Consider the following 25920-nt stretch of genomic DNA (forward strand, 5'->3'; position numbering starts at 1 on the left):
GGCAGGATCCAGAGCGTCCTTCCCACTGCCTATAAAGCACCAAAGCACTCATGGGACCCCAGGGATCCCCTGGGGGTTTGCATGTAATACCTGGACATAAACTTTTGATTTCTGACTGTGCAGGATTTGGGCACTGGGTGCTGGCTCCGACTTTGTGCTTTGTATGTGGCTCTGCCTGTGGCTTTGGTAGCTGGTGGGGTGAACTTTGGTGCTGTGGGCAGTGCAGAAGGGACCAGTGCTGTACTTAGCTCTTTGATGGCCACAAAATGCTATTGGAAGGACATTGAGGATGTTCAGGGCTCTTGATGATACCTGGGGAGATCAGCTTGTGGACTTAGAAGGCGTCACAGGAAACCCAGGGCTCTCTGACACAGAAATCCCAGTTAGCCAAGAGAAAGAGCTTGCTGTTCATGATAGATAGATTTTATTCCCTGCTTCTCCACTGATTCACCCTCATTTTGCCAGTGGCATAAGGCAGATCAGAATAAATACCTCCAGCTAGACAGTTCTGGATGCCTTCTCCACTCAGAACAGCTCCGGCCTGCCAGGCTCCCCACTGCTCACCAGCCCATTCCAAACTGTTCAGTGCACACACATATGCATCATCTCTAATAAATACAAAAGTAGGACCAGGATAGCTGTAATTTGTTAGTGAACAAAGCAGGTCACAAGAGGAGGGGAAGAGGAGAGTCTCAAACTAATTGGAACGACACCAACTATGAGAAAAATGCACATCGCAGGGTGTTTGCAGCATCGCACAAAATTATTTTAATATTTTAATCAACTTCATAAATCAATCTCCGGGCCTCAGGAGGAGGCCTCCGCCAATAAAGGCACAATCTGCGCATGAAACCCTAATTGAAAACATGGTTTTGAAGAGAAGACCACGCCGCTGGCAGCTGGGATCAGGCACTGGCTCTGTGCTGAGGCTGGAGCCACCCGAAGGCCGCGCTTGCCGCTGGCACGGGATCCTGTGACATGGGTCTGTGTCTGCAGAGCATTTCCCTCAGCCAAGTGGAGGGGAAAGGGATCCAGCTCTGGCCAGGGACAGCACAGAGTCAGTGCTGCTGTCACTGCTGGCATGAGCAGGTTGCTCTGCCCAGAGGAGTGCCAAGTGTTCCCCTTCCTCCTGCAGGTGGATGAGGTGTGTGCTGGGCGGAGTGAGGTGCCCACCCTTGTGTGATGGTCTGAGCTCAGAAATCCAGAACGTAGCCCCATACTGTGAAGAAAATTAGCTCTACACCAGCTGAAACCAGCACACCTTGTTCCTAAGGATTTGCAGGAGGGAATCCTGCAAATGAGAGAGCCAGACAGGCTCTGTGGCAGTGCTGTGCACACCGAGCACTGTGTTCTTCCAGAGCAGGCATGGGAGCATCCCCTAGGCTCCCTCCCAGGAACAGCTTTAGTCTGTGAGCAGACCAAAGCAAACTCCAGTTTTATTTCACGCAGAGTGATTAAAAGCCCGTTTTTTGGGGGCTGCTTGCTCTGGCTCTGTGCAGCCAAGCAATGCTTTCACTCATCGAGTGGCCTCCGAGCGGGAACCTTGAGATCGACCCGGCCATTGATCTGTGCCATGGGAGCCCACATCGGTTTTCTCCCCCGTGGAAGGCAGCATTTAACGCTGATGGCACCTCATTAAGTTCGTACCCGTTGTGTGAGCATCTTCGTCTGGCAGCTGGGACACACGTGGTGCCCTCAGCCACGTCCTGCTGTGTGCAAGAATGTGCCGGGCCTGGTGGGATGGAGGGAAGTGGCTTTGTCGTGGCTCCTGTGGTGCTGTGCTTTGGATTTCTGGATAAACCAGTGTGGATAACGCCTCAGTATGTTGGCTGCTGCTTAGCAGTGCCTGCATGGCATCCAGGCTTCTTCCTTTCCCATTCTGTCCCCACAGTCACTAGGCTGAGATGGGCAAGGTGTTGGGAGGGGACACAGCCAGGGCTGCTGGCCAGAACTGGGCTATTCCACACCAACATGCACAGTAATAAAACTGGAGGTGGAGGCTGGGAGTAACCCCACCACAGAGACTCAGAAAATGTACAGGAGGAAAGAGAATGATCCCTCCATCCAGTAAATCCACCCGCCGGGAACCACTTCATTCACTGATAAAAGTTTATCAGAGACGTGGCCCCTCAGTCTGGCTGGATAAGGAGTAGGAGATGGTTAGGGAAAGGGAAGAACTGCTCTGATTGCCAAATCTGGCAGCCCCAGCGAGATTTCCCCAAGAGCTGTTCTGTCTTGCTTGTTCCCAGTGGAGAAGCCCAGCTGGGAAGCGGGGAGGGATGCTGGTGGGCTCGGGATGTGCTGTGCATGGACGGAGCAGATCCAGAGGGTTTCACTGCCCAGCTGATAACGTTGCTTTAGGTCTGCAGTGCAAGAAATGTTTGTTTTTCTCGCATTTCCTGTGATCTCTATCTAGAGTTTCCTTGGCTAAGGTTCCCTGGCCACATCGGGCACTCAGCAAGCTGAGCCTGTGGCTGCTACAGATGTGAAAGATGTTCCCTCTCTGTAACAGATCATTTATGGAAATAGTCCATGGAGGGGCTGTGTTCTGGCAGGTCCTGTCACAATCCCTAAGGCTTTCTGGCCCCTGCCCTCCCAGGTACTTGCTTCTCTTCTCTTGGACTACATGCCATCAATTGCATTTACCTTTAAGAGGCGACAGTTTTCATGTTTTCTTGTAAACCAGCAGTTTTGACAAAAGATCTTCGTAAATTATATTTCTCTTCATAAACATCCTTATAAAATTAAGAATAGAGCCTAGAACTGCTAAAATAGTAGTCTGTATTCCTCTGAGTAGGGTCTGTGGGTCTCTCCTGTCCTTTCAAGGCTCCATTCATCTCTCTTCAGGTCTGATAGTGCCATTAACACAATTAAGATTGAACTAGTCCATGGGAACCTTTAGTTTTCCTTTCCTAGACACAATTAGGTGCATTAAGAAAGCTGTAAGGAGAGTTTTGCATCTGTTAAAGGAGATAATGAGTTTCCCTTATACCTGCTTGGTGAGAAGTAAAGCGGATAGAATTTCCCTGTTCTCGAGATCTGTCCCTATAAACAACCACTCTATTACCTTTGTAACACTCTTACTGGCTTAGTTTATGTCATTATATTTATTTCCAACCCTCAGATTTTGACATTTTGTTCAGAGGAGGTAAAAACAATCTTAACTGGTTGCCGTGAAATTTAGTTTAGTCTACAATATGTGCTGTGACTCAGACAGCTAAATGACCTTATGCACTGCTCATTGTAATCCAGAATTGTCAGGCAAGTCGAGTAATTAGTTGTGCAAAATGAAATAACTTTAAATCCTCGCATTGAGTAATGACCCAGAAAAATCACTTAAGCTATACAATACAAACCACTCAAAGCATCTGGCTTAATTTTTACTTTTGTAGCTCTGCCCCCTCTGATTAAGGAACAGGCTCTCTCCCTCATCCCTTTAGGAACCTTAACTCCTGGTTTTGCCCCAGACAAAACCCATGGCTTAGTTTTTCTACCCTAAGAAATCAAAACTTGTGATAAAGTGGCAGGGTGGGTCTGACAGCACCACACAGCAGCTGTTGTGCAAGGATTGAATGTTTGATAAACCAGCAATTCACACCAGTTTAAAGTGCTGCTTCCCATCACCTGGGATGAGCCCAAGTGATGAAATCCTTCACCCAGAGCAGCAAACCCAAAAGGGTGGCAGGACCAGAGGAGAACCTGCACTGCTGCTGGTGTGCCTGTTAAGGAAACTTCCCTCTCTGACCATCCAGGAGCCTTCCTGGCCATCAGGATGAGCTGGGATCCTTCACAGCTACACCCCCCACACTCACCCAGTCAGACCAGGTTTCCTCACTGGTTCAGCCCCAGGTTTCCCAGAGCAGAGTCTTAAGACATCTGGATCCTTAAAATAATTTAATTATTGTGCAACAACAGAATAACAGCCTGAGCTGGTGCTGCCCAGGAGGGACCAGTGGTCTAAACACAGGGAATTCTGGGGTCTTCCAGCTGAGCCCTCAGCTCCTGATGTGTCTCCAGGTGTTCCTCACCTGACTGTGCCTGTCCCCAGGCCCTTTGTTATGCAAAGGGCTGGCAGTTCATGGATGAGCCATGCACACAGGGATGGATGGAGCCTTCAGCCAGGCTCCCACGCCCTGTTACCAAGCACTTGGAGCCACTTCAATTGAAGCAGGCCTTTGAAACATCAGGTACTGCCTATGGTGACAAGGAAGATACTGCCCTTGTGGGAGTATCAGAGTGGATTAAGGTTCAAAACCTGAGCATTTGTTTATGAGGTGGGTAGGGAAGTGTCAGGTAGAGTTCCCTGATCTCCTGCCAAGGAGACTAGATTTATCCTGTGCAACCTGAGAAGAGGGGTCCTGTAGCCATTGTGTTCCCAATCTAATCCCCACTGGCTGTAAAATCCAACCTGCCACCAAAGGGAGGAGATGTAGTGTTTTAATAAGAAAATGAGCCGTTTGCAATGCACTTTTAATTGGATCAATTTTTCCTTTATTACACAATCTTTAAAAACCAAACACATACGTATGACCAGACAAGCTCTTTCTCCAGGTACAGGAGCCAACTATTTCAACACAATCCTTAATTACTCCTTGTTTGGCAGACGATCACAACACCGTGTGGGGGCACGACAGCAAAAAAACAGAGCTCTGCAAAATCATCTCACAGTCACTGTTGAGAGTTTTGTCAGGGGACATGCAGACCCTGGGCAGGGACAGCAGGTTTCCTTTTTCCCTTTTCTGCCTGAAAGCCCAGACCAGAAGAGCTGCAGGCGAGACACAGCCCCAGGCGCTGATAGCAGTGTCCTGGCCCACCAGTGCATCACAGGGTAGTGTTATTTTCCTTAATTCTCCGAGTGAGAAACAGATGACAGACGTTTTGTTTGAACTTTGTAACCAGGAACAGGCTGGGGTAACCAACTGCTCAGTTTGCTGGACCAGCTTTTTATGTCCCTTCAAGCACTCCAGGAAATGTTATTGCTAGTACAGTGTGCTGTTTATTGCAAAAAAAAATATCCATGGGAACAGAAAATGACAGAGGTACATATTATCACAGATAATATTGCTTCAGTTATTCAGGTCCACGGTAGCTTCCTGCTTGGAGCAGTTCTTGGAAGCAGGAGAAATGTTTAAAAGACATCAGAAGGAGAGGAACTGCCATTGCAATAATACTGGAAAAATGCCTCCAGTTGCAATGTCATTAACTGCAGCACGGCCCAGTAATCGTCCTCATCTCCCCAAAACACACATGCAGGGTGGGAAAGGCTCCCCAGATTGCTGTCACATGCCCCCTTCCCACCCAAAAAAGAGAAGCAGAGCGTGTAAATAGTGATGTGCAAGTTGGCAGCCTTGGCAAACACAGGGAGCAGCTCAGGAAGGGAAGGGGGTTCAGTCCCCGGGGCTCCCTCAGCACCATTTACCACCTCCTGCCTCAGCTCCCTTCTCCACGAGCTTTTTCCAGTGCATTATACCAAGAGGAATCAGAAGTTGCCCTGATTGGAGGGGCAGCTCCATCACACAGCTGTGTTTGTGTGCTGGCCCCTTCAGTGCTCTGGCTGAGCACAACAGGAAGAGGAAAAAAAACCCGAAAATCCCACCAAAATCTGCTCCCAGCACTTCTTCTGCAAACCCTGTAACTGCCAAACACCCATCTGGAGCAGCAGCAGCTCAGAAAGCCTGTTTCACTTTGCTGTTTCATTAGGGGAGAGTATATGGGAGCTTAAAAAAAAAAAACTCACCTGTTGCAAACATTGTAGGACAAGTAGCAAACAATTTGCTGGAGCACGGCAGCCACCATAAAATCAGCTTTTATATTGTCTGTCGTGGCCCCAAATTTGCAACTACGTTGTTGATAGCAACAAATAAATGCACTGCAGTGTAACTATTATCTGTGGCAGATTAACATGCTACCACTGTGCCCTATTTAAATGCATCTTTCCTTCAATAAACTATTCTGGGCAAGCAGCACCACACTGAGGTACACATTTATCAGCCAGGAGAGTAGCACTGTGGGGGCCTTGGTTCACACAGCTGCAGTTTTGTGCTTCATTTGGCCCAAAGCCGTGATGAACAGCAACTCTGGTGCCTGCTGGTGCTGTATAAAAAAAAAAAAAAAACTAAAAAAAAAAAAAAAATCTGAGGAATGTAGTGTTTTGCTGTGCAAGGGAAAAAAAATGCAGTGCATCAATGGATGTGCTTCCAAGTATGAAAAAAATAGAAGTGAAATAGTCCCCCCCTCCCCATCCCTATCTCAGCAGTGAGTAACTTGCTCATAGAAGGTGCAGATGAGTGGAAACCTATTGCTAAATGCAATGGTCTGGAATGCAGAGTAGTGAAGTGCAGGTGAACATACAGTGTGTTGCATTTAATCTCATTTTCTACAATCTCCCATTCTCATTCCCCCAGCCCTTCCCCTCTCCCCATGAAATTTTAGATACCAGGTACACCTTCCAAAGACAGTTTCCAGGATACATTTAATAATAAAACAGCAGTAAATAGCAACCCTAGGTTTCCCCTCAGGGTTTTTTTTTCCTTCAGCCCCCTCCCTTTTTACCCCCTTCTACCTAGCAGGACTCTGAGTAGTAATAAAACCCCTCTTTTCTTACTACTCAGTAATAAAGAGGGCAATTTTCTGCCTCAGCTTGGTCTCCCACGATTGCACAGTACTCACTACACATGGAACAGACTCAGCTCACAAATGGCACGACGGGGTGATCTCCTGAACACCAGAAAAATGGGAGAGAGACAACTGTCCCTCGTCAGGGTGGGAGTGAAGCTCCATCTCCTCGTGGTTGATGAGGGCTATTTCGTTTTATGCAATCCCAAATTGCTCTCTCTAGGAGTTGCCCAGACAACTGCTACCCAGTTCCTTGTGAGTACCACAGAGAGAGAGGAGGATTGCCTCGCTAGTTCTGTAAGGGAAGGTGATTTAGAGCAGTCACTCAGCTTTTATGGCACAAAGAAAGACACTGGTTAAAAGTTGGGGGTGCAGGAGATGTGGCGTAAGGAGGTGAGAAGGTTTATGGAGTGACCAGTCACTTAGCAAGGAACCAGTTCTCCAAGGGATGGATCCCTTCCCTTGCGCTCGTTCTTATTTGTATGGATTTTATATAAAAAAGGAAGAAGAAAAAGCAGACCACCACCACCACAACAGCTATTTTGTTTCTAAACACAAAACATGATGGCCTCTATGCCAGATCCCCTTCGGTTATGGCAGAGTCTTCCTGAAGGCTTGACACTTGTTCCTGTTGGATTGCAGGGAGGCTGGAAGAATGTCTGCTGCCAGGAGAGGCTTTGCTTACAGCCATGCCTTTAAGGGGTGGAGTATCTTCTCAGGTGGTAACTGTAGATCTTAATGCAATGATCCCAACAGTCCAGCACCAGGAGCTGCCCTTTGGGAGTGATGGCAATGCCGACCGGGCAGGTGAGTCCTTCCCGGATCAGGATGTTATAGCCACCTCCCTTAGGGAAATGCAGGATTTCTTTACGGCTGCTGTCAGCAACAATGAGGTCTCCCCTGGCATCGACACACATCCCAGCAATGCACCTGAAATCCTCATTCTCCGAGAAGAAGTGGCTGATCTGCCGCCCCAGCTGCCCGTCGGGGCCAACGGAGCCGATGGAAAAGCCTCCTTCTAGATGGTGCTCGTACTGCCGGTTCTCCAGGTTGAGCCCCAGCCCCTGAGTGAAGTAAATGGTCCCTTCGGCGTCGCAGGTGACAAACTTGGGGCGCACCGCGCTGCACAAGCAGCTGTACTTCACCACCCCCACGCCACGGTCCACCGTGAAGCACCAGAGCTTCCCCCCTTCCACGTCGGTGACCACGAACTGCCCCGAGGGCAGCGCGGCGATGCCCCAGGGCTTGCTCAGCTGGCTCCGGTGACAGGCCACGCAGTGCCCGTCCATGGTGTACACCTTGACAGAGTTGTCATAGCTGTCTGTCACCCCGATCAGGCCGTGGCAGTTCATGGTGACAGAAAGGGGAGTCAAATTGGGCAAGTCTGCTCCGAGGAAACTCAGCACAAAGCTGTCGATCCCGCTGGGGCTCCGGCGGATCTCCTTCAGAAAGCCCTTGCGGGTAAAAACCTGGATTCGGAAGTTGCCTCGGTCTGCCACGAGCACCTCGCCTTGCGTGGTGACGTGCAGGCTGACGGGGAGGTTGAACATCCCGGGCAGGCTGCCCTTGGAGCCCATCTTCTTGATGAAGTGACACTGCTGGATGCTCGTGGCTGCTTCAGGAATCCTTGGCTTGGCTGGTGAGGAATGGGGTGTGCAGCTGGGCTCTTCCTGCACCAGGTCAGGCTCCCTAAATGACACCGACGAGGATGCTGCAGTTTCCGGGAGCGACTCCTCCACGTTAACAGACCGAGGTTTCTTCACCACCTGCCCGATCTGCAGTGGTCCCACGTGGCTCACCTTCAGGAGTTCCACCTCTTGCAGAGTCAGCTCCCTTGGGAGACTGTTTGTCAGTTCTGGTTCCTCCTCGTCTGCCGCCTCCTCCAGGAGGGCTATATCCCCCTGCTTTATTTTGGCAAGGAAATAGTCACAGCGGGACATTATCTGCACTTCTGCTAAGTTCAGCAGGTAGGCTTGCTCCTCCATTACCTGGTTATTTACCTTCTCCACTTCAGACAAAGAGGTGGTGAAGAACTTGCGTGACCTGGCCAGTTCCTCCTGGATCTTTCGCTCTTCTTTGCTGTACTCCTGCAGAACTGCTTTGTATCTGGATTGCAGGTCTCTCGAAACACCCTCCAGAGCAGCTTTTCTTTTCTGGAGATCACCCATGAGCTCCCTTAGCCTGGCAAGCCTCGTCCCAAATTCCCTCCTACGCTCTTCAGCAGCCTCTTTGATAGCAATGACTCTGTGCCCTTGGGGCAGGTGTGAAGCCTCCTTGCAGGGCTCACATAAAACCAAGCTGCAGCTCTTGCAAAAGTGCCTTGGCAACCTTCTCCCGCAGACCTTGCACATGAGGAGCCCCACCACTTCCCCCAGTCCAGCGGTGTCGATGATCTTGAGCACAGTGAGGTTGTCAGTCAGCTGAGCCAGGCTCGTGATCCGCGTGATCTTGCTGCAGAACGGGCACCGTATCCCGTTAATGCTGTTTGCCAGGAGCTTCTCCAGGCACTGTTTGCAGATGGTGTGCCCGCAGTGCAGGAGCTTGGGCCTCAGGTGCTCCTCAGTGAAGGACTCCATGCAAATGGGGCACTCCAGGACCTCTCGGAGCGCATCCGAGTTGAGATGCGGGGCGGCAGCCATGGTGTTCCCGGGCAGCTTCAGCCGGCGCCGTGTCTTGTGCTCACATCTATTCCAAGGTGCTCCAATTCTGTCCAGAAAGCAAAAAAAAGAAAAAAAAGGAAATGTGATTTATGTCAGCACCAGCAGTTGCATATACATGCAATTTATTTCTGACTTCTATCACCCAACCCTGCAGAAAAGAAACCCAGTTAGCTTCTCCACGTTTGGGAAGGATGGATTAGTCATAGCTAATCTCGGAGTGGGCAAATTTCAAAACTAACTTGCAGCTCCCAGTGCGATGAATTATTCACTTGCAACATTTGTAAGTAGCAACTGAAAGAAGTGTAATGGCAGCAATAAGGAAGCCCAATAGATATTGATGACTGAATCATCTCCTCATGGTGCCCATCTCCTGCTGCCAAGCCTCCGAGTTTACATAATTTACTGAAACCCAGGGAGATTAAACCAAGCATTCAAAATGTTGCGCATCAAAAGAGGAACCAGATGGTGCGATGCTTTAGGACATTAATAGATCACCTCTGGAGACCTGCATTCAGATGTGACATCAGATACGAACGAAATAAATGTGGTTGGTTCGCCCTGCTTTGCTAGAGAGCCAAAGTAAATGCTCAAGGTTTCATGCATTTGCCAGGAAGTGAAACTAGCAGGAATGCTTTCTCAGCTTCCACTCCTTGTGGGGGGTGACTGTGCACACTGAAAATACACAGAGAAGGTTTGATGCCAGTGCATTTCACTGACCTCTGCCATGCTGCACCATGTTTCAACGTGCCAATTACACACTTTGTGTTTACCTTGGACAGATAAGAGCAGTAATGGATTTAAAAGACGAATCCAAACATCCACACTCCGAACGTACTCCCAGTCAGTCCCTGAACTCAGCTTAACTGCATATAATTTCTCCTCATTTCACAGTCTTGCAGCGTTGACCTCATTCCTGTCTCCCGGTTCAGTTTTACACCACTCTGGTTGCTGTTCAGCTTCAATCCAGGTTTCTCCACCCTCCCATCCCTCCCAGCAGGGAGCAGATCCCAGAAGCTCTCCTGCCAAAGCAGCCATCCATTCAAAAGGAACAGAACAGGGCTCACATCATTAAGTTATTATTCAGTAGACTGGGTTTCAATACCTTTGCTATTGCATTGCCTTGCCACTAAAAAATAGGGAAGAAAACCTTTTTTCTAGGGGAGAGGAGGAGAAGGAAGTAGTTAGTCTTTGAAATGAAGAGAGGGTGGCAGAGGGATGTGAACAGACAGCTTTTTCTGAGTAATGGCTCAATGCACACAGCATTCTTGCTTCCCTGCTGGGTTTGCCTCCTTCCTCCTCGGGAAAGCTCCAGCGTATTTCAGTTTACCACTTTCTCACGTGCAAGAAAACAACTGCAACAAACAAAATTTCTTTATGTTCATACAGAGAAGGAGAAAAAAAGTCATTTAAAATTATCAGCTGCATCCCTTCAGAGCCCATATTTCAGGGAGGGACTCAGTGGTGTGGCAGAATCTGCAAGCACCAAGCTGGGATCTGACCCTCAGTGGTGGCAGGATGAGTATCCCTGGCATCTGGGTGCAGGAGGACTCCAGGCACTGGCACCGACCACGCTTCCCTTTTTGTCTTAACACACATCACAGCTGGGGAGGCAGAAGCCTGGGCACTGCCGCGGAGAACAGAAACCTTCCTTTGAGGGATGAAAAACCTGTATTTTAAAACGGTTTTTAAAAATGAAACACAGGATACCGGGCTCATTATTCCTACTTTCCTTGGAAACACGTCAAAAGGCTCGCTCAGGGAAGAACGAGGGAGCAGCACAGGCACCAGGTGCTGCGAGCTACATTGAAAGGTACCTTTAAAACAAGTATTTTCATTAAAGAACAATGGCGGAGGGGATTTTAAGTCAGGCAGGGCTTTTCAGACAGATGATTTGTACAATATTCTTCTCATACATAACCCCTTTTGCTGGAATGCCAGCGTGCCCTCGGTAACGTGACATTATTTCTCCCTTTATCTCCCTCTCGCACTCGGCTGTGCCTGCATGGAAGTTTCCTTAACAGCAAGTTGTTCTTGCGTATCGGTCCCTCCCAAGGCAGTTCCTCTGACGCAGAGCAGGGTATTACAGAAAGCCTCAGCTGAGGATCAAGCTATAAAGCTCGGTGAATTATGCCGGTTTGGTTTCCTTTCATGCTCAAAAGAAATTTCCTGCCGTGGTTTGGTAGTTTTTTAGCGAGCGAGGCAACCGGGCTTCACTCGCAGTTCAGATCCCGTGCCCTTAACGAGTGAGAATAACGGGGTAACGCTGCAAAATCCACGCTGCTGACAGCAGCTGTCACAACAACAACAACAGCAACAACAACAGGACAGACAGACCCTGGGTGTGGGTTTTGCACAGACAATGCAAAGGTCTGGGTTGGAAGGGACCGTAAAGATCACCCCGTTCCGCCCCCTGCCATGGGCAAGGGACACCTTCCCCATAGACCGGGTCGCTCCAAGCCTCATCCAGCCTGGAATCGGGCGCTCCCAGGGATGGCGCATCCATGGGATAACCCGTGCTGGTGTCTGACCACGCCGTGCTCGGGGCGCACGCCCAGGCTCCGTCTGGGCGCACCGGGGCGATCCCATGGGATGATCAATGGGGGTCCGCTGCGAGCACCCTCCGGGTGCCCGAGGGGGGCTCGGCGGGGCGGACCCCGCTCTCCTTCCCTCCCTTCCTCTCTCCCTCCCTCCCAGCGCGGCCGGGAGCGCCCACCCGGCGGGGCCCATCCCGTCCCTGCCCTCCCGCCCCGTCGCGTCCGTCCCATTCCCGTCCGTCCCATTCCCGTCCCGTCCCGAGGGTCCCGCCGTGCCCGGCCCCGCCCGCAGGGGGCGCCGCGGCCCCGGGCGCGCGCCCCTGCCCTCACCTGCCGCCGCCCGGGCCGCGCCGCTCCCGGCGTGCCCCGCGCGTCACGTGAGCGCCGCGCCCGCCGCCGCGGGGGCTGCTGGGAGGTGTAGTCCCGGGGCGGGGGGGAGACAGGGAATGGCGGCGTGGGGGGGGGATCGCGGGATGGGAGCCTGTGCTGCGGCTCCTTCTGTCGGGGAAGGTTGACGTTAAAAAGAAGGCTAACGGAAACGTGTTTGCTTCGTTTTTCTCGTTTTAGCGTGTGCTGGTTTGGAACGCGCGGGTTGTGCGCTGCCCTTTGCCTGGTCAGGCAGTGCTGCTGCGGGAGCAGCCCCTTCCCCCTTCCCTTGTTCTTTTTCTTTCCCTTCCCTATTCTTTTCTCCTTCTCTTTCCCATTCTCTTTTCGTTTTCCTTCACTTTTCCCTTCTTCTTTCATTTCCCTTCCTTTCTTCTTTCTTTTCCCTTTTTCCTCTTTTTTTCCCCTTTCTCCCTTTCCCTTTCCTTTTCCTTCCCTTTTCCCTTCCCTTCCCCCAGCAGACTCTGGGCGTTTGATCCGTTGTGCATCACCTATTGAAAAGGTGTGTTTTTCTCATTCCATACCCTGTGCTGGGGCAGCCCATCGGCTCCAGGACAGAAAGGACTGGTTTTGGGTTCAGAACAGCAGTTGTGAGCCGTTGACAGGGTGATGTTCTGGGGTGTCCACACCTTGGCTGATTTTAATCATCTTCATGGAGTCCCCCAGTTCTGCACCGGTTTGTGGGGAACCAGCCAGTTAAGGGGTTCACCCTTGATCACAAGGTTATGTTGCCTGGTCATTCCACTCCCCTGCTCCCTCCTGGGAGGTACTAAAGGATTGCAGCTCCATTACACCTGCACGGGGCTGATCACCAGAGTCATTAATCATGGATTAGTCATTTCCTTCCTGCCTCATCTCTCCTTCTCCTCCTCATCCCTCCACCCTTTATTTCTGACCCATCTGCCTGTCAGGCATTGCAGGGTGGCAGTGGTAGCCAGAGGCAGGTTTTGGCCGCTGGATCATGGCTGTGCTCTGTCTGGTGTTTCATAGAATCCTAAAATATGCTGAGTTGGAAGGGACCCTCCATGTTCTGGAGTCACTAACACCGATACCATTCCAGCCACATTTTTGCTCAGCCATTGTGACCTGCTTTAGAGATGGCAGAGAGACAGCCCTTTTACTGTGACCCTGTGGGGCTGCACAGCAGGACAGGGAATGTCATGGCTTGGGGCTTCCTCTGTGGGAGCAGGGAGAACCCCAGGCAGGTGCAGGGGCACCGTGTCCTTCACACACCAGCAGCACCACTGTTCCCAGTGGCATCCAGGCACTGTCCCGTGATCAGCCCAGGGCTGATGTGCAGGTGGAGGCCCCGACTCAGAGGAATTCACTGCCTGGAGAAGGAGGCAAATCCTTGGTTTAACCATTTCCCAAAAACCCTTCGTGTGGCCTCTCCGCCTGCAGCACTTTTCCACTGCTCACCCGCTCCAGCCAGCACTGAAGAAAGCAACTTGCATAATGCACCAAGTCTTGCCACCTTTTGTTCTTGGCAGGTTTTTTCTCCTTTATTTAGAATAGAGTAGTTCAGTCTGAAGGGACCTACATCCCAACAGCAATGAGGAGCAGCAGGGATCAGCAAATGTGGGCAGAGGACATGCTCAGAGGCAGTGGAGCAGATGCAAAGCCTGACCAGGGTTGCAAAAGAAAATGAGTGAGATTTACAGTTCCCTTGTTTCAGGCACCAGTGGATCCCTGGAGGTGTTGCTGTGCCCAGGGAGGGGACACAGGGTTCACTCCTGACTTCTTGCCTCACCGGGGAAATGTTCTTTCAGCCCCCAGTGTATTTTCCAGTGAAAAAAAAAGGATGTAAACATTGAACCAGGGTGGTCTGGCAGATTTTTTGAGGCTACCCACACCTGAAAGTGAGCAGTGTGAGGAAAAAACAGTGGTAGGAATAGGAAATAATCTTTCAGTGCATCCTGGGGAGAAAACAAAGAGCTCTCTAGACTTGATTAGAGGTGATAATGATGAGTCAGTGATGTTACTCAGTATGTGGGGGTGTGGGGACCTCATGCCATGACGCTGAAGGATAGGAAGACCATCCAGCCTGGAACCCCAACGGGCTGCCCCACACCAGCAGCCAGCCAGCCAGCAGGCAGGCTTGGGAAGATCTCAGCCATCCCATGGGAAAGGGGCATGCGGATGTGTTGGAGCAGGGAGGGAACCAGCTGCCTTGGGGGGGAAAATGGGGGGTCATGGAGCCATCCTTGAGGGACTGTAGTGTCTCAGAGGCAATGGGGTGAGCACTGAGATGCTGCCAGAGATCAGATGAGCAGGGCAGGGCTTGGGTTGCTCTTCCTGGGAGCCACTGCAGGCAGTGGAGGGGCAGTGGGGAAAGTGCAGGGTCAGCAGAGCCAGTTCCTTTGACAAAGCAATCTCATAGGGGATGCCTGCACCACTCCCTTTTAGAGAGGTTTATCAGAGGTCTCTAGAAGCTCTTCTGGCATTTTTTTCTTAATACTTCAGGCTTGCAAGTGTGTAAATGTCTCATCTGAAGCCGAGGTGAGATCCTGCCTATCCAGCCTGTGGGGAGCCAAGATGATCTGCCTCTGGATGCTCCCTGCTGGTACCTTTGGGATCATCCTCAGGGCTGAGGGGCTGCACTGAAAGGCAGGGGGGGTCATGGGAGCATTGTGGTGTGGCTCCTTGGCCAGTCCTTGATGTTGGGTGTCAGGGTGCAGCGTTCTGTGTTTAATTGAGTTTGGTTAATTGGCTGTGAGCTGTGGGCACAGCATCATCAGGGAAAGGGGGGTGTGCAGCAGGGCAGGGGCAGGCTGGCAGTGTGGAGATGAGGGGGCTCTTCCTCAGGAGCTGTAGTGATAGAAAAAGGAGTAATGGATACAAATTGAAAGAAGGGAAATTTAGGTTAGATATTAGGAAGAAATCCTTCCCTGTGAGGGTGGTGAAGCCCTGGCACAGGTTGCCTGGAGAAGCTGTGGCTACCCCATCCCTGGAAGTGTTCAAGGACAGGTTGGATGAGGTTTGGAGCAACCTGGGCTATTGAAAGGTGTCCCTGCCCATGGCAGGAGGGTTGGGACTTTAAGATGATCCTTAAAGTCCATTTCAACCCCTTAACATTCTGTAAGCAGGAGACGAAAAGGGACCACAAACCCTCACGCTCGAGAAGTTATCAAGTGTTGTGACTCAGGGGCGTTACACGATCGGGCTGCCACACTCCTCTTCCCGAGGCGCGGGTGGATGGGATGAGGATGGAAAGATGAAATCCCGAGGCGTCCCGGCGGAGCGGCCGCGTGGTGCGTGCGGCAGGGAAGCGATGCCGGGATGTGCCGCATCCCGGGATCTCAGCGCGGTCCTGCCGCGGTGCCACGAGAGGGCAGCAGGGCCTCACGGACCGCCACGGCCACAACTGTCCCGCCGTGACCGGGACCCCGCGTCCCCCCCCTCGGCGGAGGGTCCCACGGGCTGCCCATTGTGGGGTCCGCACTCGCAGCCTGCATCCCTCCGGCCACGCTGAACCCGTGCCTTCGCCCAGGGGATGTCATTCCCACGTGGGATGCCGTGCCACGGGATGGCTGCGTGTCCCAAAAGTTGGGTAGTGGTTCCCTGGGGAGCCCTTCCTTGCCCACGTGTGAGCCCCGGGATGTGGGTGCTGGTGCCTGCTTGGAGGTCCCAGCAGCAGGGGCTGATGCTGTGCTTCAAGGAATCAGAGAGTGGTTTGGGATGGAGGGGACTTTAAAGCTCATCTCATTCCACTCCCTGTCATGGGCAGAGACACCTTCCAGTAGCCCAGGTTGCTCCAAGCCCCATCCAACCTGGCCTTGGATGCTTCCAGGGATGGGGTAGCCACAGCTTCTCTGGGCAACCTGTGCCAGGGCCTCCCCACCCTCACAGGGAAGGATTTCTTCCTAACATCTAATCTAAATCTGCCCTCTGTGAGCCATTCCCTGTTGTCCTGTGCTATCCTTCTCACACACGTGGATGCATGTGACAGAGAAGCACTGCTGACTCCCTCCTTTCTCCCAGCAGTGTTTGCCCATCACTAACAGTGGGCAGCACTAAATCTGTCCAGGCTCTTCGCAGACCTGGTGGTGACCGCACTGACAATACCTCAGTGCAAGAGAAATTCTCAGGAAAACACATCTATTGATTTTCTTTCCAACTCCCTTTCGATGGATTTGCCAACAAACAGGGTATTATTCCACCAGGTGATAAACAGTGGATGTGTCCTGGCTGTAAGCCCCCACTACCCTGCCCATGGTGGCACTGGGTCTGTCCAGTGGAGGGTGGGGTACAGGGAAGGTGGACCAGAATTCCCTCTTCCGTAAAATGCAAACCCCAAGTCCTAAGTCAGCCTGGCTGAGCAGCCCATTGGTGTTGGTGGGGTTAACCTGGTGAGCCTGGAGGAACCCCTACCTGGGTCAGTTCCTGATGTTCCTTTTACAGCTTCAGCTGGAGAGCATTCTCTCCTTGTTCCCAGCATTTCTGCTTTTGAAGAGCTACCACATCCTACCCCTGAGGTGGCTGCATTCTTGTGGGAAGTGGAGTGATTCCCAGTTTTGGAATGACTTGGGAATCTTTTGGAAGAGGTGCTGTATAAAATGCCAGACCACTAGCAAAGCCAGTGTCTCCTGGGAGCTCTCAAGACCAAAGAGCACTGCAGTGCAAAGGAATTAGGTATTATGCTGTTTCTGTTGTTATAGCAGTGGTGTTATCATGCTCCCCTCTTGTCCAGGCACCAGGAGGTGCTGCTGGTAATGCTGGAAGTGTTTCCCACACCAGCAACTGCTGCATCCTAAGCAGGGACCCCTGTGTGCAGTCAGTCACCTCGTGCTGTGGGATTATAAGATCCTGATGAAGCCCAGAGACAGAGCCAGGTACCCCAACAGGCAAATGCTACCTCTGCACACCCTGTGCTGCTCATCCTCCCTTTCTTACGCAAGGCCTGACGCCTGGCACAAGGCTGCTATTTAATTTATTTTGTTGTGGTGTTGTTTTTTTGGAGTTTTTTTTTCTCCCTAAATACATATTCGAGATAAACAAACTAATAACTCCCACAAGTTGCCGTGGCGTGTCTGACCACATCCGCGGCGCTCTGCTCCCAGACAGATGTTGCCAGCGTTCAGCTGAGTTGCCAGCAGCGTTAGCAAAAGCATGTTCAGATTCAGGGGTTGATAAGGACTGCCTGTATCCTCCCTGCTGCAGCCCCTGCAGCTGAGCCTCATCCTCCTGCCATAATGGGACCTTTGGAGCGCCCTCGCAGTGATCACCTGCAAAGCCCTTCCCCAGGAGTGAAGCTTTGCAGGAGTAATCAGAGTGCCCTGGGAGGTTATCCTGTTCTGTATAGGTAATAAAAGCCAGGCTGAGCCTCCAGGAACATGTGGTTTCTTCAGTTCACTGTCAGGTTTGCCATGGGGAGAGTGGGCTCCATCCTGAGCCCACTCCTTGCATGCAGGTGGCTGAGGACATAACCAGAACTCATCTCAGAGGTAGGAGAGGGGGAGATAGAGGGACCTTAATCCCTTCTTCCCAGGCTGTAGTTGCAGTGGCAGGTCCAGGAATATGTTTTGGAGGCAAAATACCTCTCAGATCTGAGTAACATCTCTGTGAGATGCCACAAGTGGTGGGGTGATGTGGGTGGGACAAGACAGAAGCACCATCTCTGTTGAGGAAATCTTCAGCTTTCTAGGGATGAAACACCTTGAGCTGATGCTTTCAACCCCTTGAGCAAGCAGATGAGGGAGAGTGGTCTATAATTCTTTGTTATAGAGCCAATAATTCAGGAAGGAAGGCTTGATATCCTGGTGCCAATCATGAGATAACTGATTCCACTGTCTTTTCAGCTCTGTGTTCATGTCCTCCCTTAAAGCATGGCTCTAAAAATTCCTTCCCCATGGAGGGTCTCTGAAATCGCTGATTCAGCTCTTGTGAAGAAGTTTTGCAGCCCAGAATTGTAATTAACTTCTTTCTTTTGTACAGTATTGATGTTAAAAAAAAATGTTACTCTTGTGCAGAAGCGAGAAGAGGCTCATGATATCTCCCTGTAATTTCCTTCTTTGTGAGCCACTCAGTTTTTTAAGGTTTCAAGGCTTTCCCTTGTGAGACTTGAAGTTGCCTGGAGCTGGTCTTCTAGAAAATAATCTCTCCATAACCAGCTCCAACTCCTATTTTCCATGTCTGTGCACACCAGTGTCTCCCTAGATGTTGAGACATCTCACAGCCTTGTTTTAATTTATCTTAGCAACTCCCCTCCTTTTATTCCGCTAAAAGATGAGTTGGTTGGAATTTGCTCATTCTTCCTGTGACAGCTTTGATCCTGTGCACAGAAGTGTTCCCTGACAGCCAGACAGCAGGGAAGGGCTGTCCCTACCCTGGAGGGCTCTGGGAGTCATGAATGAATATTGTGTTTATTTGTATTTCTAACTGACTAGTGCCTTGCCAGATCAGCTGCATGTCCCTGCAAGCACAGGGTATTGACACATCCCTTGTTCCTCTTCAGCTCCTTCTTGGGACTGGGAATTTGTTGTTGGAGGCAACAGCCATCCAGCTCATGGTGTTGGGCACAGGATGAAGAAAAGCTTTTCTTCTGTAGATGTGACACCAGGGTATGGAAGTTGGGCCTTCTTAGATCAACCCATCTGTAGACAAAGCATTTAAATTGGAATTTAAATTGTGGAGGGCAGAGATGGGAGTCGTGTCTCCTTCGCTCAGGGTATCACCAGGGGTGATACTTCCCTTGTCCTTAGCAAGTCTTTGGACAGACATAGAGCGAAGCAAAGGCTCTCCACTTTTGTCTCCCTGTGCTGAAGACCACCAGGAGGTTTCACAGGGGGTTTCAAAGGCCTGATTGTTTCCTTGAGGCAGAGTGTTGATAGTTTGGGTTTGGTAATGCCTTCATCTGTGCGGTGAGTTTGTTCCCATACCTGCTTATCCCCCCTGCCAAGGGCTTCATCCCTCCATGCTCCCTCTTTGCAGCCTCTTTGGGTCCTTCCCAGCACCGTGGATCGTGTGTCACTCAAAAGGGTGACCTAAGGACCACAGAGGCTAGAGGGGGCTGGCATTGGGGTGAGGGTGAAGGCACTCAGCTCTTCGGCCTGGTCCCTTTGGGAGGGTTTCTCTTCGGCATTGAAGATAATACTGGGCTGGTTTTGTTTCATTTTGGAGCACATAAAGTGAACATGCAAGTTAGAAAAGAGAAGACTGGGAACACAACTTAGAAAAGAGAAGAAGAACATGATAAGTTCTGTCACTCTAGAAGTGCTCTAGAGTGGAAATGGTCACACTTCCAAGCAATGACATGAAAATCCTGTTTTTCTCCTTCTCTCCTCAACCTTTCTGGTTTCCTGCTCCCACCTGGCCTAAACCTTCAGCAGCTGCATTTATCCTGACCGCAGCAAGGTTTGGGTTTGGGAAGAGGACCGTGCCGAGATCTATTTAATGTTGTTTGGTTTCTTCCCTCTCCCTACACCAGAAACAACTGAGCTTGGGAACAAGAAGGAGCTGAAATCCATGCCCTTCATCACGTACCTGTCAGGCCTGCTGACGGCACAGATGCTGTCTGATGACCACCTCATCTCCGGTGTGGAGATTCACTGCAAGGAGAAAGGGCGCTGCCCCTCCACCTGCCACCTGTGCCGGCGCCCCGGGAAGGAGCAGCTCAGCCCCACACCGGTTCTGCTGGAGATCAACAGGGTGGTGCCTCTGTACGCCCTGATCCAGGAGAACGACACCAGGGAGGTGAGTGAGCCAGAGAGGGACCAGCCCCACCTCTGTGATCCTCTCAGCCCCCTCTCCAGTCGCTGCAGGAATGTTGGGTTCCTTGGGGTGAGGTGGTGTTTTGGTGTGTGTGTTTGGAGGGGAATGCAGCGGGATGGTTTCAGGGATGGAGCTGGCAGATCCTGCTGCCCACCACCCACAGCCCTCTCAGACCTGCATCTCCCTGCCTTTGGTACAGTGAAGGCAATGCCATAAGCAGCCAAGGCCACAGTCATTCCCAGTGTCCACCAGTGTGCAGGATGTGTCCTGTGGAGGGGTCTCAGGAGCCAGGCATCGGCTCAGTCCTTCCCTCCTGGCTCTGAGATCTCGGATGTACCTGTGTGAGGGGTGGCCAAAGCCCTGCAGGGCTCAACAGTGGCTTTTCAAAGCACCTGTGCAGAGAGAGTGAACAACCAGCCCCCCGGGACAGTCCCACAGCCACAGGAGGTCACTGTTACTCCAGGAGGGGCCAGCCAGGCTGCAGGCCACCCTTCTCTGGGGCTTGGACTTCTGCAAGAGCTTCAGTGTTAATCCTATGGAGATTGATTTCCCTCTTCCTCGGTTCGCTGCCACCCCTACCCCCCTCTGCAGCCCTCTGACCCCAATCTCGAGTCCAAAAATGACAGACCTGCTTAAAGTCACTTATTAGCACTGAGCCTGCACTTGATTAGGATGCCTGGAGTGAGCCAGTGCTCAGCAGCTGTGGGTGGGATGCAGAGGGCTGCAGGTCAGGAAACAATCCTGGCACATGGAGGTGTGACCACCAGGAATGATGCTTCATCCTCTTCCCAGATCCACAGGCAGAAGAGCCCCCATGCTTCTCCTGGCACCGAAGTGCCTTATGGGCACTGTCCCTCCTTGTTTACCTCCTGATCTTCTTCCTGCTATCCCATGTATCAGGCCATTTGGTTCTTCCATGCAACCGTGCCTGACTTCCATACCTCAGTTCCCGTCTTTTCAGCTCTTTTCCCCCAAACTCCCTTTCTCCCACTATTTTTAATTCCTGCATTCTTTCCCCACCTATGCCTGCTCTTCCCAGTGGGCAATCCTTGTGTAGACATTGACCTGCTGTTATCAGCATGTCCAGGGCAGTGCTGGGATGAGGCATCACGGGTACAGGGAGAGCAGTGGGAAAGCTGGTTTCCTTCAAGCAAAAAAGATGTGCTTCCCAGCAGCAATCCACAGGAAGACATTCCTTTTGGGATACAAGAGATAGGTTAGCCAGCGGGGAAGGGGTAACTGTGAAAGCAAGCAGGATCTGGAGGATCTCCATGGACACTGTTCATCACCAGGTAGCAATGCTGTCCTGTCTCTCTGGTCCTGGCTGCACAAGGTCCCCTCCTCCTCCTCCTCCTCCTCTTCCTCACCTGTCCCCTCAGCCCTGCCAATGCTGCCAAGCTCACTTGGGGTGCATCCTTGTCCTGGGGAGCTGGAGCCTGCGTTTCACCAGCAGCAGCCTCTCTCCCTCCCTCCCTGCTCCCCTGGCTCCTGCAGGGGCTGGCCCCTTCAGCTGCAGCTGGAGCACAGCCCGCATTGTGCTCTCTGCTGAGGCGCCGGGAAAACCGGCAAACAAACACGCAAACAAACACAACCCCAACGAGGCAACAAACCAGAGACACCCCAGACATCTTCCAGGGGGCTGTGCTCCGTGCATCCCTCCTCCTCCTCTTCTGCTTCCACCTGCTCACCCAGGGGTGGAGGGGCCTGTCTGTGTAAGGGGGTGTGTGACTCTGCTCTCCCTTCACCCCAGGGAGCTGTTGATCAGCAGTGCTGGGGTTAGAGGTGACAGGGCGAGGGATTTGGGTGGCTGCAGGATGGAGTTTGCTACCAGAGGGGATGCCCAGGGGACACTGGGAGCTGGCAGTGAGCAGCACATGCCAGGACAGATCACCTTTTCCATCCACAGCGGAGGGTTCTGGGGTGGGTGGGTTCACACTGTCTTCTCTGACCACCACCCCCCAGCTGGTCTGGGTCTTGTTTTGGCTGTGGGCTTCTCTTGACAGCAGGCCCTCTCATCCTCCTTCTCCCTACAACCCATCTGAGACCATCCAAATCCTTGCTGCAGCAGGAGTGCTTTTTGCCTTCCCTGGCCATTCCCATTCCCTTAGCATGAAACCCTTGTGCTGCATCAATTCCAGAACTCTCCTTTCCCCTTCTTGTTCACTTCTGATCCACTGTCCTGCTCCCTCAATCCCTTCCTCCTCAACTTGCTTCTTGCCCTTCTCTCCACCAGCCTCTCTCCTGCAGGATTTTTATTCTCTCCCTCTCCCCCTGCTGCCCGTGTCCCTGTGGGCAGGGATGAGTCCCAGTGCCTGGGGGCTGTGTCACACCACTGCTGAGGTGCCACCACGGCACAAACCTTGGCTCTTGGCACGGGAGGTTTTGCCGAGCTGGGCAGAACTGTGCCTGTCTCTCTGGAGGACGTGGAGCTGATGGGGCCATGTCCCTGCCCTAGAGAGGGTGGTTTGGTGTGGGGTTAGTGCTACCTGTATGAGAATATGTCCCCATCCTCTTGTGACATTGTGAGCTCAGTGACAAGGGGTTCCCACAGGGGCAGGAATGTGCCTTCCCCTCATCTTCCCTGACAGGTGTGAAGGCAGGGAGGGTGATCATGAAAGGGAAAGGGGTTTAGAGGTGTTGGGGAGCTGCAACCACCACGGGGCCATCACCAAAACCCAGCAGTGTGCCCTGGTGCCCTGGAAAGCCACCAGTTTAACCATGACCTCTTGCTCTGCACTCCGGGAGAGGCTCCCTCAGGGTGGGTGCCATCAGGAGCATCTCATGTACCATCTGGATAATGAAATGTCCTTCTTCAGCAGCAAGTAGGAGGCCAGGGCGATCCCAGGCGCTGCAGAGTGGTGTTCACCCATGGCATAAACATGATTTGCAGATGCCTGGGCTAAGCCGAGGCATCTCCAAGCACAGCCTCCACAGCAGAGCTCTCCCCTGCCTGCCTTTCACTGCTGGGGTGTTTGATCCTCAGTCAATACAGCAAGTGCTGGCTTCCTGGGAACTGCAGGCACATTCCAATTCCCGTGTAGTATTAAAAAATTAATAATTGTAAACAGTGGAGCTCTTCCTCTCCGCATACATGTCCACATAGTTAATGCTGTATGTGTACAGAGAGAAAGCCAGGTCATTAATGAGGTGGATATTAACTTCTATAAAGTTGGCTGAAAGGTTTTGCTGTATAAGCCCAGCAGCAGATATGAGGCAAGACACAGGTAAAGACATTTTGCCCTCTTCAGTATGTGGTTTGTTTTTTTTTTTTCAATAGGTTTGTCTTTTCATCTGCCTCAGAGCAGTGAGTTACGCACTTCCTAAAATTTACAGCTACCACCCCATCCAAGGCCATGTTCTCGGTTGCTGATGACCTTGCCAGACTCTTAAGTGCTGGGGTTTAAGTTTCCACACTGGGTGTCTGCCTTGGGCTGATTTGTGATTTTTCTTTGTGTGCATGTTTGATTTCAGCTAAAACTGACCGTTTCCAAGGGAGAGATTAGGTGAAAATATATTACTTTGCCCACGTGAAATAAGTTGGAAAACTCTTTATTTCCATGTCATTGGGAATTGCTGTTTTCTTCTTGCTTTGAAGCAAGAACTTGAAATTTAAAGGACTTCAGGAGGTTTTTTGCTGCCCAGGGAGCATTTGTCCTGAGGCATTTGTACTGTGAGTTCAAGGAAACTCTCAGCTGTGTGTGATCTGTCCTCCCAGCCCAGCTCCAGCACCACTTCTGCTCCCAGCAGTGGGGAGGAGCAGTGTATCAGGGCCCTCTTTTCCTTCTTGGATGCGATGAAAACTACAGATTGAGCCCCTGCTGGGAGTTTCTTTTGTTTCTCCCTGTGGTTTAATGTGTTCATCAGAGAACTTGCCTGGTCACTGATAGCCTCAGCCTGGCTGGGGACTGTGGCAGTGCTGGGCAAAGAGTTTCCCAGGTTCAAGAAGATGTGTTTGAAGGACTAAGCACCTTTGAAGGGTTTTGTTGAATGTCTTTTTCACAGTTGTTACAAATGATGTGTCTGTGGGTGGAAGGTTTCACAGCAAGGACTGCTTGCTGGAGCAGAGGCAGTGCTGGATTCTTCTCTGCACTGGTCCCCATCAGCTGGTGACATTCAGCTAGTCCAGATAAGTTTATAGCACCATTGCTGTCGTAGCTCCATTGCTCCTCAGTCTTGAATGCTCACACTGTGAGTTTAAAAGGTGTGAAAATCCAGGGAAGCTGTGACCTTGGCTTCACCTTCCAGGGTCTTCTCTGGATGTCTCTGGAACCTGCATCATGTTTTGATCTACGCCAGTGTCCTAACATCTCCCTTCTGCTTCCTTTGTACTCTGCAGCAGTGCAGACCCCAGAGTGGTCCCTCTATTGCTGTGTGCAGGTGAAGCTGGAGGAGTTTCTCCGCTGCAAGGCTGTGGAAGAAACCTCCACCAGTGTCAGTGGCTGGCCAGGACCAACAGCAAAGAGTTTCTATCTGTGGTGGGGCTTTCTGCTGGCAAAATGCCCTCCAACACCTCAAGGGCGGGCTGTTGTTGAGTGCATGTGGTGTGAGAGAAAAGAGATGTGGTGACCCTGGGTGCTTTCCCTCTAGTGAACATCCTGGAGATGTTCACTAGAAGAGTGAACACTAGAAGAATGCTCCTCCTGCCCTCACCCCGTGCCATGGGGTAGGAAACATCCTTCTTACTGCCCAGCACAGCCCTGGAGTCCACGCAGAGGCACAGGCTGAGACAGGGAGATCCCGGGTTTCTGCAAACTTCCTTGACCCTTGGCTGGGCTGCAGGAAGGCAAGAGGCCCTAGGAAGAGCAGGCATGTCCTGTTTCCCCATCCCTCCCAAGAGCACCTTTGACAGGGATGCTCATGTGCATGGCTGGAGCCACAGGGCAGCTGTGGCCAGTGGAGGGGAGAAAAGGGAAGGCATGTTGAGCAGTGTGGTCCCTCCTGTTTTTGCTGTTTGTTTTCCCCCCAAAAAAAACCCCTGAAACAAGCACAAAGCTGCTCCCGTGGAACAGCTCCTCCAGCTGCAGAAGCGCTTAGAGGGTGGTGTGGTGAGGGGAGTGCAGGGAAGGGAGGCAGGAGAGATCAATCTCACTCCTAGTGGGAAATGGGCTCAAACCCCTGTTGTGTGTATTTAAGGAGACAAATGGATGTGGAGCCTGGGTTTTTGGAAGACCCCTAGGACCTTGGTTTAATTCGAAAACTGAGTAATCTCAGCATTTGCTGCAGCCACGGCCTCCTTGCAGCACACACGGCCTGGCCTTGGTGTGGGGGTTTGCTGGAGGGCATGTCCCTGTGCTGCTGGTCCCATTGGCCTTGGCAGGAGCTCACAGTGTGGCTGGGACCCTGGCAGGGCTCTCAGGCTCTCAGTGAGAGCTTCTTTCCTGCCTGTGCATGGACCACAGTGTGTTTGTGCCAGCAGTGCCAGGGGGTCACCAGCTCAGGTGGCAACTGAGGTTGGAGCAAAATTCCCTGTCGTTCCTTCCCGCCCCTTGTCTGTGATCACCCCATGACCCCAAAGAGCCATCTCCTGCTGAGCAGAGCATGGCCACCGCTGTCCTCTTTGGTGTCCCCAGGCTGGCAGGGAGGCCTTGGCCGGGGTGAAAGATGTCCCCAAGGCCATCGACTCACTTTGGTCCCCACACAGCACCCGGTGGCAGAGCTGCTGGAGGACAACTGTCCTCCCTGTGCACACACAGCTTCCCCAAAGCAGCCCCTGAAGGCATGGGGAGCCAGTGCCAGGGATTTCTTTTCCCACCACCAAAGCTGACAGGGAGCCCGAGAGAATGGGGACAGTTTGTGTGGTTGAGGCGAATTTTTTTTTTTTGTTTGATCTGAGGAGTTTTTCTTTTTACTTGTTGTTGCTTTGTTTTAATACCTGCTAATTGGCTCTTATTCTCCTCCTCGATCCCTTGAGCATCCTGCTGCAGCTCCAGCCCACATCCAGCTCGAGTTTCCAGGGGAAGAATGGCCGCATTGTAACGCCCGCACCGGGCCATAATGGGGAGCTTTGTGCCGAGGTG

The 25920-nt window shown here is 51.8% G+C and overlaps 2 protein-coding genes across 8 annotated transcripts in view; one reads left to right on the forward strand and one right to left on the reverse strand.

The window, feature by feature from the left end:
• ASTN2 (astrotactin 2) overlaps window positions 1–25920 on the forward strand; it is a 325746-nt gene that overhangs the window by 212038 nt on the left and 87788 nt on the right. For 4 of the 6 annotated variants that reach the window (XM_017829237.1, XM_017829236.1, XM_017829239.1 and 1 more), the window contains exon 17: window positions 19620–19885. In XM_017829237.1, coding sequence (XP_017684726.1) covers window positions 19620–19885 — 266 coding nt within the window. Of the gene's footprint in view, window positions 1–12560; window positions 12696–19619; window positions 19886–20942; window positions 21021–25920 lie in introns of those variants that run through there. The other 2 variants (XM_017829241.1, XM_017829242.1) reach the window with 2 other exon arrangements.
• On the reverse strand, window positions 4469–12181 carry TRIM32 (tripartite motif containing 32). 2 transcript variants are annotated; one of them, XM_017829243.1, is made up of 2 exons: window positions 12140–12181; window positions 4469–9321 (listed from the first exon to the last, which is right to left on the reverse strand). In XM_017829243.1, the coding sequence occupies exon 2, from the start codon at window positions 9252–9254 to the stop codon at window positions 7311–7313; it is 1944 nt and encodes a 647-aa protein (XP_017684732.1). In that variant the 5' UTR covers window positions 9255–9321; window positions 12140–12181; the 3' UTR covers window positions 4469–7310. The 2 variants fall into 2 exon arrangements, with proteins under 2 accessions (XP_017684732.1, XP_017684733.1); XM_017829244.1 differs by lacking the exon at window positions 12140–12181 and adding an exon at window positions 10046–11752.

Source organism: Lepidothrix coronata, unplaced genomic scaffold (assembly GCF_001604755.1).
Source record: "Lepidothrix coronata isolate B3197 unplaced genomic scaffold, Lepidothrix_coronata-1.0 Scaffold160, whole genome shotgun sequence".
Classification (NCBI taxonomy): domain Eukaryota; kingdom Metazoa; phylum Chordata; class Aves; order Passeriformes; family Pipridae; genus Lepidothrix; species Lepidothrix coronata.